This window comes from Rhipicephalus microplus, chromosome 6 (genome assembly GCF_043290135.1).
Source record: "Rhipicephalus microplus isolate Deutch F79 chromosome 6, USDA_Rmic, whole genome shotgun sequence".
Lineage (NCBI taxonomy): Eukaryota > Metazoa > Arthropoda > Arachnida > Ixodida > Ixodidae > Rhipicephalus > Rhipicephalus microplus.
Genome location: NC_134705.1, coordinates 147,652,256 through 147,667,222, shown reverse-complemented (window position 1 = coordinate 147,667,222; position 14,967 = coordinate 147,652,256). Strand labels below are relative to the sequence as shown.

General features: G+C 46.3%; 1 protein-coding gene across 1 annotated transcript in view; it reads left to right on the top strand.

Moving 5' to 3' along the window:
* LOC119168395 (phospholipid-transporting ATPase ABCA3) overlaps nt 1–14,765 on the top strand; it is a 70,053-nt gene extending 55,288 nt beyond the window's left edge. Inside the window, exons 16-20 of the mRNA XM_075867867.1 lie at nt 1,261–1,535; nt 3,092–3,226; nt 6,238–6,797; nt 11,952–12,174; nt 14,363–14,765. Of these exons, the coding sequence (XP_075723982.1) occupies nt 1,261–1,535; nt 3,092–3,226; nt 6,238–6,797; nt 11,952–12,174; nt 14,363–14,596 (1,427 nt within the window). The 3' untranslated portion in view covers nt 14,597–14,765. The remainder of the gene's footprint in view (nt 1–1,260; nt 1,536–3,091; nt 3,227–6,237; nt 6,798–11,951; nt 12,175–14,362) is intronic.
* Nucleotides 14,766–14,967: the final 202 nt, after the last annotated feature.

The following is a 14,967-nucleotide window of genomic DNA, read 5'->3' as shown; positions in this document are numbered from 1 at the left end:
ACTTAGCTTTAGTCCTTTCTGAAACATCTTGTACACGGGGCTGGAAAGATCTGCACCTCTCAGAATGATGTCTGCGTTATCGTCGCTGCTTTGCCTTGGCTTTCTTGGTAGAGCGAGTGTGGTGCGTTACTTATACCGGGTCAGCTTTTTGACTTCTTTCTTGGAGTCGATGGTGTCTTGAACTGGCACTTTTAGCCAATCAAGTAGATCGTATTTGGCGCCACTTTTCGGATTTTGAGAGCTTGCAAGTTCTTCTGACGAGGCCCCAGGATGTTCCAACAAGCCTGAAAATGGCCTGAGTTTGTGGGCGTATGATTTTCAATCTGAGATAACACGACAATGTTCTAGATTGGCAGGTGCATACGGCAATAAGGTTGATGCAAACCTTACCATTTCCTTCCTGCAAGGTGGATGTAACATATCGTCGACAGAGGGCTTTTTCGTACACAGCGTTGCATTTTTGGCGTAGCATAGGACACACGAGTTTTTTTTAAGGAACTCACGACCTAATACTTCCGTGTTGAAGTTGCGCCTCAGATACGTGCAATACTTGTTTTTTGATTGACAATGTTCACAAGAATGGGCGTAGCCACCAGTTCAAGATGGCTGGGCGTTCAGCAAGGGCTTAAATTTTGGCAGGGTGGCTGAATCACGTGACATACATACATACATACATACATACATACATACATACATACATACATACATACATACATACATACATACATACATACATACATACATACATACATACATACATACATACATACATACATACATACATACATGCCAAAATTTCTGCCTTACCCGCAGGTCGCGAGATCGAATCCCAACTGCGGCGGCTGCATTTCCGATGCAGGCGGAAATGCTTTAGGCCAGTGTGCTCCGATTTGGGTGCACGTTAAAGAACCCCAGGTGGTTGAAATTTCCGGAGCCCTCCACTATATATACGGCGTCTCTTATAATCATATGGCGGTTGTGGGACGTTAAATCTCTCATATCAATCATCAAATTTTCTTCCTTCAAAATTCCAAAGAAGACTATCGTCTCTAATACAAAAAAAAAACGTGTGTTCGCTGCCGTTTGTCCTGCTGTATCACCGTAGCGCCGAAACAGAACGATGCACCAAACAGTCCCCGTAGCAGCTTCAGTCTTCATTGTCCCGGCCCTTGTGGGGCTGAATTCAGTGAGAGCGGCCTGCTAGGCGAGGTGAGTTTGAGACCCCTGCTTCGGGGTTCTTGTTTCGCCTGTCGTTCACAGCGACGATCGACTCGTATCGGCGCGTGTGCGTGGAGCCCGCGGGAGGCTTCAGCGTGGCGGCCGAAGAGGAACGGCGCAAGAGCGGCGAGTTCGTCGAGCACTGCTGCGCGGACTTCCTCGCGTCCGGAGCCGCGCAGGTGCCCGACTTCCGGCCGACCATGTCCGACATCGACGAGGTGTTCGTCATGATGCTCGAGGGTGTCGTGTTCTTCGCGCTCCTGCTCTACTTCGACGGCGGCGAGTGGCCTGGCGTTGAAGCAATAGTTAGGTCTCGCGTGAGTATACATACTTAAGGGTTTGGTCGATAGCAGGTCTCCTATACCAAATCTGCCAGCTTTACTGCATTGAGACCGTCTCTTAGGCGCGGGGCACCTAAGGCGCCCAAGTTGTCGACGTCCGCCAGTCTTGCATGTGATCACGCTGAAAATATGTTTCAAAGGCCTACATAACTGGTACGCTGACATTGCTCAAAACCAATTTGAAGTCAACTAACAAAAAACAAACTAGCAGATACAGCTGGCTTAGTTCAGTAGGCATATAATAAGTGGAAAGAAATCGGTATGACGTCTGAATGCGATCATGGGACCTTTTGACACTGAGCTCCGATATTGTAATAGTTAGGCCATAGGGGAACAAAAAGAAGTAACTGGACAAATAAAACTTCCGATGAAAACGACGTTGCGGCTTCCATTCGTTGGCCTTGCTCACAATGAGGCCAAACAAGTAGTCTACGTGGTTCACAAAAAAGCAGCTCCGAAAACAGAAGACAACACAAAAAAGGAGACGAAGGGTTTATTTGTTCGAACCGCGCAATATCAACTTGAGCACTGTCTGACAAATATATGAGCAACAATACAACGAAGGTAAAAAAAAAACAAAAGACCTGTGACTACATAATCATTGTGATTGCGGGCCATGAAAATCACGTGTGCAAGCTTCCGTTGTGTGATGGAGCAATCGAAGGTCTGCTGACAGTCGAACTCTTGGCGAGTCGTACAAACTCGCCTAAGCAACCACTGTAGCTCTTACGCAGATTTCAGCACGCGACCCAAGCACCACCCGTAGTACGAGAAAAGGTTTTCGTCATTGCTATTCAGTGTCCGCCTTGTAGATTATATTGATTGATTGATTTGCGGGGTTTAACGTCCCAAAACCACCATATGATTATGAGAGACGCCGTGGTGGAGGACTCCGGAAATTTGGACTACCTGGGGTTCTTTAACGTACACCCAAATCTGAGCACACGGGCCTACAACATTTCCGCCTCCATCGGAAATGCAGCCACCGCAGCCGGGATGCCTTGTAGATTGTATCTCGAGTAATTCGATTGTGTTACGACGAGAAGCTTTACTTCCGGTGTAAGCGTCACTGCGGTCATATATATTCGACGCGTGCATGCCTCTATATAACGGATGATTCTGTACTGCCAGTCCTGACCTAGACGCAGTATATTGGACATTGCTAACAAGTCTAGAAAAGTCATTATTGACTCTCATACATACAGTCTCTCATACATACAAAATCTTTCACTGGGTTCACAGAATATTTCTGACCTAAAATAAAAACTCCTTATGTAGGGAACGTGACACTTAGAATGCACACCCAGAATTAATATAATAACTTTGAATATTTGTAATAAACCCGAATAAATATATTTAACGACCTCTATCCTCGCGGTCGTGTACAAGGCTCCACCAGTCGTGGGTACATTGACAACCGAAGTTTCTTTTCTGTTCACTCTATGATTCTCATGAAATAGCTGTACATTTCAGTGTAGTCTACATATTGTTTTTAACTCTATGCTTCACATACTTTCCATTATGGTGTGTAGAAAAAGCAAAGCCGAGTGGTGCCGCTTCACGAGACAATGGACGATGACGTAGAGGCCGAGGAAGCACGCGTACGCAATGAAGTGCTCTCGCACACCATGGGCACGGACATGCTCTCCGTTCTGGAGTTTTGCAAGGTACCGTATTACCTTTGAACAATTCCTAAATGAGTATCAAAAGAGTGTTTAGGAAGAGTTCAATTTTTACGCCACAGTGTTAAAAAGTTTCTTTTGCGAACGCGAAGGGGTTTTCAAGTCGAGTCAAGTCAAGTTTATTAAATAGTTCAGTTGAGTTACATGGTTAGCGTTATTACAGCAGGAGGTCCCAAAGTTTCAGAGAAACTGACAGGGGGACCTCCTATGGCTACATGGATGGGGTAATTACAAAAAAATACACCAATAGTATACGGACTTGTGAGTAATAATGAATAAGCTTGATTAACAATTAGAATACGATCAATACACAACATAATGGTAATACTCACTATTGAAAAATAACAAGGAAATAGTCAAAAGCAAGTGAAGGCAAAAAAACCAATAATAATGAACAACTCTACGTGACAAATGCAACGAGTTTCATTATCAGTCTTATACAAAGGCAAACTGAAGTAGTAAATGAGCGCAGAAATTTCTAGAGCTATTACCAGTTAACTACACCAATCGGACGAGTTGATTAATCCCTGAACGTAATATTTCTCGCTGCGCGAAGTGAAAATATAGATGTTATGTGATGATTTCAATTCGAAAGGCAATGAATTCCAAATGGCAATGCTAGTAAATAAGGTTGAGAACTTGCCGTAGTTTGTCTTTAGAGCTGGCGAAAGAAGATTATTGCACTAGGAAAACCGAGTGATGTTACTATTAGTTAAGTGACGATGATCAATGCATGCGATAAAAATGTCATGCGTGATGAGTCTAAAGGCGACAATGGGTTTTGCCACTCTGCAAAAACAAAAAAAAAACATGGCCTTGTGGGAACTTGGCAGATGTACTACTTCGAGAAGGCATTCTACAATAGCTTGAAACAGCCCATGCGGTGTGCATGAGTTTTTCTTTCCTTGGGGCGCAGCTGAAGGCGGTGCACACGAGGAGGCACAGTTACGCTAGCACGTTCCGGTGTTGAGGTTGCAAAGCTCAGGGTTCATCCAAGTTTTTTCCTCCGTTACTCTTTAGGCATACGCGTAAGGAACGAAAGTATGCGGATGTGGGAGTTTCTGAGCAAGCAATGATCAGAACGAATTGGTGGTGGTAACGTAGCCTTCGCACGGTCCCTTGCGATGCTTGAAACTCACAAGACAAATCTGCTGTGGACGTAGCAGTGGCCAACTGACGCAGTGCAAGTAGCCGGGGACTTGCAATTTCCTTAATAAACTAGACAAAAACAATGTTCGCGCGTATTTCTCAAAAAAATTGTTCCTATTTTAAAGAATAACGCCATATATATATATATATATATATATATATATATATATATATATATATATATATATATATATATATATATATATATATATATATACCACTTCGTTTACATCGTCACAGTTTTCCTTCTCAGTTCCACACAAAAGAGTGTTAGGTCCTTGCCGCAATTTTATTGACGGAGTACCAAAAAGAAGCTACGCAGGTGTCACCTTTACATTTGCCTACAAGTGTGCCGCATAGGAAAATTTTTAATGCATTTCGCGGCAATCTCGGCGCTTCTCATGTCTGCGAAACTAGCATATGAAATACTAAAGTGACATGATTATAGTTGAGTACTTCTTAAGAGCTGTAGAATGGTCCCGCCGAGATGACCATACCAGGTCAGGTAGTCGTATTTCCGACAAAAAAAATATGTACCGCATATGTACTTGGTAGCTTTACCCGACAAAGAGTAACCCGGCTGTACTGCAAAGGCCTGTAGCGCAATAGAGTCGGCTGTCTGTAGCGAGCGCGCTATGGTGTAGGCCTGCGTGCATGCATCTTTGAGGCCATTATGCGGAATTTCATGTTCGTACCCAACTGCAGCGATAAGAATTACGGGACACGTAACCACTTTAGTGGATACTTGAAATTTGGCAGTAGGTAAAAAACATACGCGCTTGCACCGACAATGTTGATACCAGCGTCATCAATGTGTTACGAATGTTACAGTAATCACGTCACAGTGACGCAAACAGCTCGTGCCACGAAACTCTTGCCAAGTGTATTTTTATGCAGGCGCAGCTGAAATAAAGGAAATCTGAGATGCCATCACGCTTGTGTTTACTTGGCCTTATTTATCACATAAGTTGGGTGCAATTTCATCTCCGTAAAAAAGAAAAAAGAGAAATTCCGGGTGTTTTGCACTAATTGGCGCACACCTTCCTACAGCGAATCACGGTCCCGCCGCGGCTTGTACTGCCCGTAGCATTGAGATGCGCCTCCTCCTCCTCAGTCTCTATTTCCCTCTCTCCATCTTGCTGTGCCATTCTTTGCTCTCCCCCCTTCTCTTTTCCTCCACCAAGTCTTTCCTCTTCACGCTCGCCTCTGTTTCCCGCCTGCTTGTTACACTATACTACACAAGGCTTTGCTTTGCTCTGCTACCATGCCTGAATAAAAGAGTGATTGGGTTCTCTTGTTCGCATCGAAGGTACGTGGGTTCGAGTCCCGCATACCATCACTGTTCTTCTACTCACGCTCATTTCAATTTCCCACAGACTTGTTACGCTGCCGTAGCGGTGGCGTGAGCGGTTTGTTTAAAATATATATGGCGCGTACCGATTGAAGATGGTTATAGTTTGGTGGCAGGGTCCACCCAAGTGTCCACCCAATCGATGGCAAGCCTCTCTATATATGGTATTGCGCGCACCGTCCATTTATCACGAAATACAGGCGCGCGCATCAAGTTTGGCAGCTATGCGGATATATGGTGTTCATGGTGTTCATGGAGCCTGTTCATGGTTTTAAGTGAACAGCACGCACTATACCACCGCAATGGCTTGCCGCAGTTCAGATTTAATTTGACGCTGGTAGTACGTAGTATTGTCCTTCACTTTATTTCAGCAAATGTGAATACTCCCATAAAAGAAATTGTGTCTCTAGCGGCTCATTAGAATGTGTGAATAGAAGACTACCAAGGTATTTTCGGTGCTAGTCCTGCTTATATTCCCCAAACTGGCGACGTGCAGAGGTACGGCAACCGACTGGTTGTCAACGGCGTCTCCTTCAGCGTTGCGCGGGGCGAGGTTCTGTCCGTGCTTGGCGTCGCCGGCTCAGGGAAGACCACTCTGCTGCGCATGATCGCCACGGACGTACCCGCTGACCGAGGCCGCGCGTTTATGAAAACGCCATACGGAACGATCAACATGCGCGGCGCACTGTCCACATGGCAGGCCGCACTGGGCTACTGTCCGCAGTCCGACGGGCTTCTCGAACAGCTGACGGGCCACGAGACGCTCTCGCTGTTCGCCAGGCTTCGGGGCGTGCCGGAGACCAATGTGGCCGCTGTGGTGCGGGACATCGCGCATATCTTGGAGCTGGGCGCTGTGATCTGGGAACCCGTGCTGACCTACAGCGGTGGCCTGCGACGTCGCCTCTCGGTTGGCGTGGCGCTGGTCGGCCTGCCACCCCTGGTGGTCCTCGACGATCCGACGCTCGGCGTGGATGTCGCGGCCCGCAGAGCTGTATGGGAGGCCATACGCAGACTCCAGAATGAGGTCGACTTGACGGTAATTATGTCGACAGGAAGGTAAGACGCAATTTTACCATTTACTCAACGTTTGCCCTTTTTCATGCATAAAAAAAAACCATGAAGCTATTGGCAACTGTTACGCATATTACTTGTATTTGATAGTCTGTGATATTTACTTATTATATGTTCTCGGAGTTCTTATAGACGCTTCTTTGGGGATGCGATGATATTAAATAGCCATCTTACAGTGGATGACCTCGTTGTTTTTTTTATGGTCTTCCACTTTGGCAATGTCTCCTTCCAAGTGGTAGTTTGCATCACACCACGAAATCATACAGCTCTGGTTGGATCACCTGTGCTTTTACCTCAATTTCTCACTTGTTTGATTTTGTCGCACTATTTGTAGATACTGCCGCCAGCCATGGTCTGTGGAAGAACTTTAATTAGGTATATACTTGAATTGCAGCCAGAAAATTGGAAGCGAATTCCGTTCCAACATTCAACCACTGATTGAGAGCAGCTATACTTGTTTGTTCTATATAGCAAAGTTGATTACAGATCGCAATGGCAGAAATTATAAGGCTGTGTTACGTTCCCAAATGATACCACAAATCACTGATAAAATAAATACGTTAACGTTTTTATATTCACGCCAGCTCCACGATTCGCAACCTTATCGCACCACAGCATAGATGAATTCCGGCTTTGGCTTGAGCCGAACAGCGGGAAGGTTAACAATAGCATTTCAAGCAGGTGTGGAACAAGAGGTATGATAATACATCCGCTTCGCGTCTTTTTGCTGTTAGAGATATATAATGTATCAACAACTTCAAAGGAGTGTTCGTGTAACATGCATACCTAATAAACAAAGGAGGTGTCTAACACGCGTATCAGTTGAAAATAATGCAAACTACAATGTCACAGACCACGATGAGGCTCGTGCGACGCAAGGGCTCGATATGATGAATGATGGGATCACACATTTCATCTTTGAGGCCAGGAGGGCACTGCCATTATTGGCAATGGTTAAAGAACTGGCTGACCAGTACACTTTAGAAGTACGTACGTCATAGCCGTCGAAACAGCCGGCCCGTCATAAGACGACGCAACGAAAGAGTAGGGCGCCACTCTTTGTAGAACTCGGTGCCATTTCGCATCTTTTGCGTCACAACGTTCTCGTGTAAGATCGTGCATCGTGTCGCCAGGTACCTGTCAGCGTTGACTAAAAACTATCCCTGCTGTGATCTTGCGTCTAATATTGTTGCGCAATAATACTGCGCAATAATGGTTGGGGTTTGGTGTCTCAAAAGCACAGAGTGAATATGAAAGATGCCGTAGTAGACGGCTCCGGAAATTTTTGCCACCTGGGGTCTTTAAGGTGCGCCCAAATCTAAGCACATGGTTCTCAAGCAATTTCTCCTTCATTGAAAATGCAGCCGGCACGGCCGGGGTTCAGTCCTGCGACCTGCGGGTCGACAGCCGAGTGCCTTAGCCACTAAACCCCCGTGGCGGGTGATTCTGCGCTTTACACCAGCATGATTGGCGTAACGCCACAATGTAACGTTCTGTAGTTTTCAAAAGCAGTTGCAAATGCTTTTAAAAGGTTTGACAGTATCGAACCTCGAGGCGCGATGGCAGGCGGCTCTGCTCAGCCGCGACCTCACTGATCAACTGTGGGCAGTCCGGCACGCCCAAGAAGCCGCCCGTGTCCAAGGACTCGAGGCCGTCACCTAGGTTGTGGTGCTTGCTCCCCACCTGTCACGGACGGCTATTTTCGGCGACACCGCGTCACGGCAATTAACGGGCGCCGTACTCCCCGACTGACCGTGAGAAACGGCGGCACATGAAAGGGAACCGATAAGTGCAAAATGGGGTGCTCTCCTTAGAACGTCGCCGCCGACAGTTAATCCTTTTAGATGCGGAAGCATCTTATACTCGCGCCTTGTAGTGCGCCGTCCGCGCCGTCCGCACCGCTTCTCAAACATTCGACAGCTGACGCGCGCGCATGCGCCGTCGCGCCGTCGCCCACTCTTCCACCATCTGTGCATCCCTTCCTCCTCTACGCACCGCGCGCGCTTCACTCCTCCACCATCTGTGCACCCTTCCTCCTCTACACACCGCGTTCGACATCTACAATTCTCCTGATTCTCCAGTGGACGCGCATGTGGCGTCGCGCTTCGAGAACATTCAACAGCTGACAATGCATGCGCCGTCGCGCTGTATATATACTCAAGGTCGGCGCTCGCTCGCTCAGTTGCCGCTCGTCGGTTGGTTTGTACGGCGCGTCGACGTCCAAGGTCGCGGTGAAATGAATTCCAACGAATCCACAAACACAATGATCGACGTCCCTTCGACCAGCGCCGCCCTTTCGCATACGTGTGTACGTGTTCACTCATTTAACACCCCCTCCTACAACCACGTTAACCAATTTAGCCATCGACCCAAGTAAGTCGCAATTTAACACCCCATTTCACAACCACGTTAACCAATTCAGCCATCGACCCAAGTAAGTCGCACTTTAACACCCCGTTAACCAATTATATGCTCCGCATCTTCCTCAGTGTTCCCCCGAGGGAAGCTGCGGGCAATTTTTTTTAACTGTGGCGACGTCTGCAAGGTCGTAGAAGGCCGCGGTATACCCCGAACAAGGATTAGACTACAAGGCGCATTGACTGAGAGCTAAGTGGTTGACCGTTCCCACGGGGAAAAGCGTGGGAAACGCTCTGGTGGCCGAGCCGTATGACAACAACCCGACAGGTTGGCGCTCTCGCTAGTTGCGGGCCCTCTCCCAATTAAAAAGGGGTGGGGTCAAAATATTTTTTGGGGCGGAGTTTCCATCAATTAAACGCGCATGATTGGACCCATGTAGAGGTCTCTTGTCCCCAAGGAAGAGAGCGAGGAGACACGAGGGGGATTTAAGCGCAGGTATTTGCCCTGCTAGGCAGACTAGTCGCTGACCAAGATGGTGTAGAAACAGATCAACAAGCATCTCTTCTAGAAGTTTTTAGTGTGGCTCTGTATCGGCTGGCCACCTAAACTTAGCCGTTCGTCTAGCTGTGACGCGACATTAACTGCAACGTAGACATCGGGACTTCGCCTCGAGTTAGCTCAACCTGCTCGAAGTCACCTGCAAGCACTAGCCTCCCGGAGCCACCAGCGTTGCAACACCGCCGACATCGCAGTCGTGCCAGAACTCTCTTCGACTTCTCGCATCCGATCGTCGGGGACACAACGCTGCCGGTCATCACACGTATGCCTTCACCTGTTTATATCTTCGAACTTTCTCCTCCGTCGTTCTATTCTTGTTAGTGTGTGTAGTTTGTAATAGTTCTCTCTCGTAAGCTGATTTATTGTCTCTGTTATATATTTCTTTAGTTGTATCAAGTGTCGATGTATTTTGTTAGTTGTATTGAAGTGTTATATTAGATCCCGTGTGCTGCAATATCACTAGAGTAAAGTTGTTTTGTTTTCTCACGTCTCTGATCTCTTCACTGTCTCTGCTTGCGTGTGGAACGAACCAACCTGCTGTCATTCCCGTCGCCGACTTCGCGCTGGCGACGCTTGAGTGGCAGCTTATAACACCACCCCACTAAGAACCTCAGGACCTTGTCAGTAAAGTGTTCATTCATTCACCTAATGCGAAAGGGACCTTGGGAGATAAATTCCAAATCGTGCACAAAACTTGCATGACCTGCATGAAAACTTGCCTGAAAACTTGCCTCGCGGATTCAGGCACGTATAAGCAGTGCGTTCACTTCATAGCCACGTTGGCGTGGTTTAAAACTGAAAATGACCCGTACGCGCGAAATCGCCCAGTGATATAGTCACATTGGAAGGCAATCGTCTTTTAGTCGTGTTAGGCGAGTACACGAGAATATATTCAACTTCTTCTTTTCTGGCTTTCGCCAGTTATGCATTTCCAGCCAAATGTAGTCGGGGGAAAAGCCGCTGTCATTTTTCGGGTTGCGCGCCATCTACGAGTCATGTAGATGGCGCGTAGCCATTATATCTGTATTTTCTCACGCCATTGAGGGGCATGTTTCGGTGGCGCCATTCCAGCTACGCAGTAAACACTCAAAAAATGGTGTCTGTGTATGGAAGATAAGTGTGTATCTAAATGTTTTTTTAAGTAATTTTAGCACCGAATGCTACGTTATTCATCTACTTAACAGAAACTGCTCGAGTGTGTATGATGTTGCAAATGAAATATTATGGTTAGATGCTGTACGATTATGGTGCACTACGAGTATGGCTTCCTACGTGCTGCTTCGTCTCCGGCTGGTTTTTTACATTATTTATTGTGTCGCAGTCAGCCGTATAAGTGCACACGGTCACTTACCAATTCTTCTCCGCACCATCTAACACACACACAACTGTCAACGAGTATTCCTTGGGATTATGATGAGTGGTCTGTGATTTCTGGAATGCGCGTTGTTTGAGTAAATCTCGAATACAAAAAAAGATGAATAAAGAATACTGATGCTCACAGTAAGCGCTTATAGTGTGGATCAGTGATTTCTTTCTCTGCATCTGCGCTTCCGGGTATTTCATATCACCAAATTCCAGCTCGTTTCCAACTCACACAATGGTTTTTTCCCTGGTTTCTCCTTAACCCTCTCATTCAGCCACTAGATGGCACGCTCTAAGCAAAGAGGTGACAGTATTACTGATGGCCCCATATCTCACCGATGCGTGGCGCTAGTTTACTGCTACAGTTGCGATGGGTACAAGTTGGTACGACTTCACGACCGATCGCGCTGCCAAGAAATGACGAACGAGGGGAAGAAATTGGACATGCAGGCGCATCACTTTTTTTGAGCCTGTCTGCTCCTCGCCCTTTCCTCTGCTCTTATAAATAAATCCGGAGTTTCACGTCCCAAAACCACGATACGATTATGAGAGACGCCGCAATAGAGGGCTCCCAAAATTTAGACGGCCTGGTGTTTTGTAACTTGCACTGATATCGCACAGTATACGGGGCTGTACCGTTCCGCCTCCATTTATATGGGACTGCCACGGCAGGGATCAAACCCACGACATTGGGGTCACCAGCCGAGCAACCCATGTCCACAGTTCCACCGCGGTGGACTTACGTCAGATTTTTGGCAGCACGAAACGTCGTGACGTCAACTTCCAGCGGCACTGAAAGAGCTGCGCGGACCACCGCCGCCAGCGCACCCTATACACCCGTCCGCTGTTCATTGCGCGCAGCATGGAAGAAGTGGAGGGCGTGTGCGATCGCCTGGCCATCATGATCGACGGCGAGTTTAAGTGCCTGGGCACGATGGCGCACCTGAAGGCCAAGTTCGCGCAGGGCTACACGGTGACGGTGAAGACGCACGACGAGTACAAGGAGGACCTTGAGTACCGGAACAAGCTGATGCGGGCTATTTCGGACACTTTCTGCAACAGCAAGCTGCAGCAACAGTTCGAGGTGCGCTCTCAATCTGCGTATCAGTACAATTGATATTTGTATTAATGCCCCCATACGAACTTCCAAAAACTTCGAAATCGGTGCTCTCTTGACAGTTTCAGTGTAGCGTACCTGAGCAAGGCAGTTTCGTGGCAGGTACAAAGTGACGAATGGAGTTAACTTGCTGCATCTGAGCAACAAATTAGAATGCTAACTGAAAAAGTGGTAGAAACTCACCGTCTTAGCATGCAACAAAAATTGAGATGGTGATTACTATGAGTGACTGCGCTGTGTTTAATTTCTCTCATCTATACTCCCATCCTCCTCACGCAGACTTCCCTCTATGTGTTACCAAGCAATCTATGTACAGCCTTGGTACGCATGGCTATGCATAGATAAGATGTATACCTGGTTTTCGCTGCGGGACGCTGTACACCATTATGCTATACTTTACCCTCCTCATTCTCATCTTTCTCAACCTTACTTACCTTTGCCGCACTCTTACCATACTATACTATAATACTATACATCGTTACGCTATACATGTTTCTTCCTACTGGACGCATTAAATGCTATTAGATACCCCCTCCTAGTCCTCATTGCGTCCTTATCACCATGTCTTCTCGTTTAATCTGCCTTGTTTCAAATGGATATGCTAAACATGACTGTGCTTTACTTTACCTCTCCCCCTCTTTCTCCTCCCGCTCGATTCCCTTTCCCGCCCCGTGCTATACATCGCTACGGTATGAATAGCTGTGCAATACACAATTTCGCCATGGAAGTAAAAGAGGGAATACATATAGTCGAGAATTCTTCGAATAAAATAAACTAGTAGGCGTTCGTTCATGCCTCTTCTTGTGTCCGACTTGTTTTCGCCTTTCCGTGAAATATACTCCAACTAGCCCAACAAAAGTTATGCCTCTAGATATGCACCAGACGCCCGCACAACCTCCGATGGCGCAGCCGTTTGGTGTGTAATCCTCAAGGTGGTGAGGCTTCGTGCACTTTTATTTTACTTGTGTGCTCGCTGGCCTTGGATGCAGATGCGTAATTTTTACTAACGTGTACTTGAGTTTGAGTTTGAGTTTAGTTTATTTACCACGTACAGGTGTACAGTAAGTGGCTGGGACATAGGAAAAAAGCTGTATAAAACAGATTAACAAAGCCCCATATCCCCATGGCAACTGTGACAACAAAAACTGCAAAATCAAATTAAACACAGGACAGTTTAAACCATCAATGCATACGCTTTGCATCAGAACAAAAAATTTAAACAAACTATACTAACCGAAAAACGCACATGCTATACATCGAAAGAAGTAATCAAACAAAAAATAATACTACACACAAATATTAAAGCATATTTAAAAATTAAAATATTAGAGATCATCCGAATGTTTTTATATTTAATTCCTAATTTATTTAGTATATTCGGCAAGCAATAACTCAATGTCTGAAAGTCATAATTTGTGCGTGGTCTCGGCACATGCCAATATCCAGAGTGTCGGTTGAGGCGCGTTGAAGGGTTTAATTGCAAGTTAGCTAAACTACGTATATAGCCGCGATCTTTTATGGTATCAGATCTAAAAGGGACTGCTAAAGAATATAGGTAGAGCAGGTTTAATTTGATTATTTTGTATTTAGCAAATAATTGTGAAGTATGGGCAGTAAAAGGGAGGTTAGCAACAGATCGTAGCGCCTTTTTTGTAAGATAATAGGATTACTAATAGATTGCTTTGTTCCATTACCCCAAATTAGGTTGCACTAACTCAGGTGTGATGTAAAGAGCGCATTAAATATAAGAAGTTTTTGAGGAACCGGAAATAAACCCTGACATTTTTTCAAGACACCCAAGACTTTGCAAAGCATATTGTATAAAAATTCCGTGTGATAATTCCATTTCATGTGTTCATGAAAAACAACGTCCAAAGACTTCGCGGTGGAAGAAAGTTCGATTATGCTGCTATTTAACATGAGATTGTAGGGTTCAGATCACACTTAGATCACACGTTACCAGAGTGCTAATAGAACGAGCACATGAAATAGCACAAGACACAGCACTCGCGCTGCGCCCTTGCCTCCGTCCTCGTTTCATTTGAGCTGTACAAACATAAGGATATTGAAAGGGACAAAACTTTTTGGCGCCCATTTAAAATAAGCTCCACGCATCGGAAGAATCGGTTACAGTCACACCTGTTCGTCGCCGCAGGGATTTTTGGAGTACCACATGCCAGACATGGGCCTGGCCTGGAGCGAACTCTTTGCTCAGGCCGAGGCGATCAAGACGAAATTGAACCTGCTCGAGTTTATCATCAGCGACACCACGCTGGACCACGTTTACGCGGCGCTCGCTCGATGGGAGCGAGGTCGGGCCCGTCGGGCGATCGGAGAGATGACCGGTGAAGAGGAAGATGGTGGGCGAAGCCCGGCTACGAAAAAATAACGCAGTTGAACGTCTTCATTCTGATTGCGTGTAAAGCAAAATGTATTGTGCGTCAAAACATTCTTTTCGTCGTGCATTTGTCGAGACGCACTTATTGCAATAAAGCGGTTAGATTACGTGTGTGTCCTCCATCTTATGCATTCCTCGAGTGCTACAGAGCTTGGCCGTCCTTGGTAACGTCGTGTATGAACATTTTGATTATATACCACCTGTAAATGCATGAATAATGGGAAATCCTTAGAGTATTCATTAATAAGAAAGGTGATTGGTGATGTTGGCAACGGTACAATAAATCAAGTACGTGGCTCCAGCGTGTTACGAGTTCACTTGTGATTTAGCGTGTCACCTTGACGTCACAACATGACGTCTTG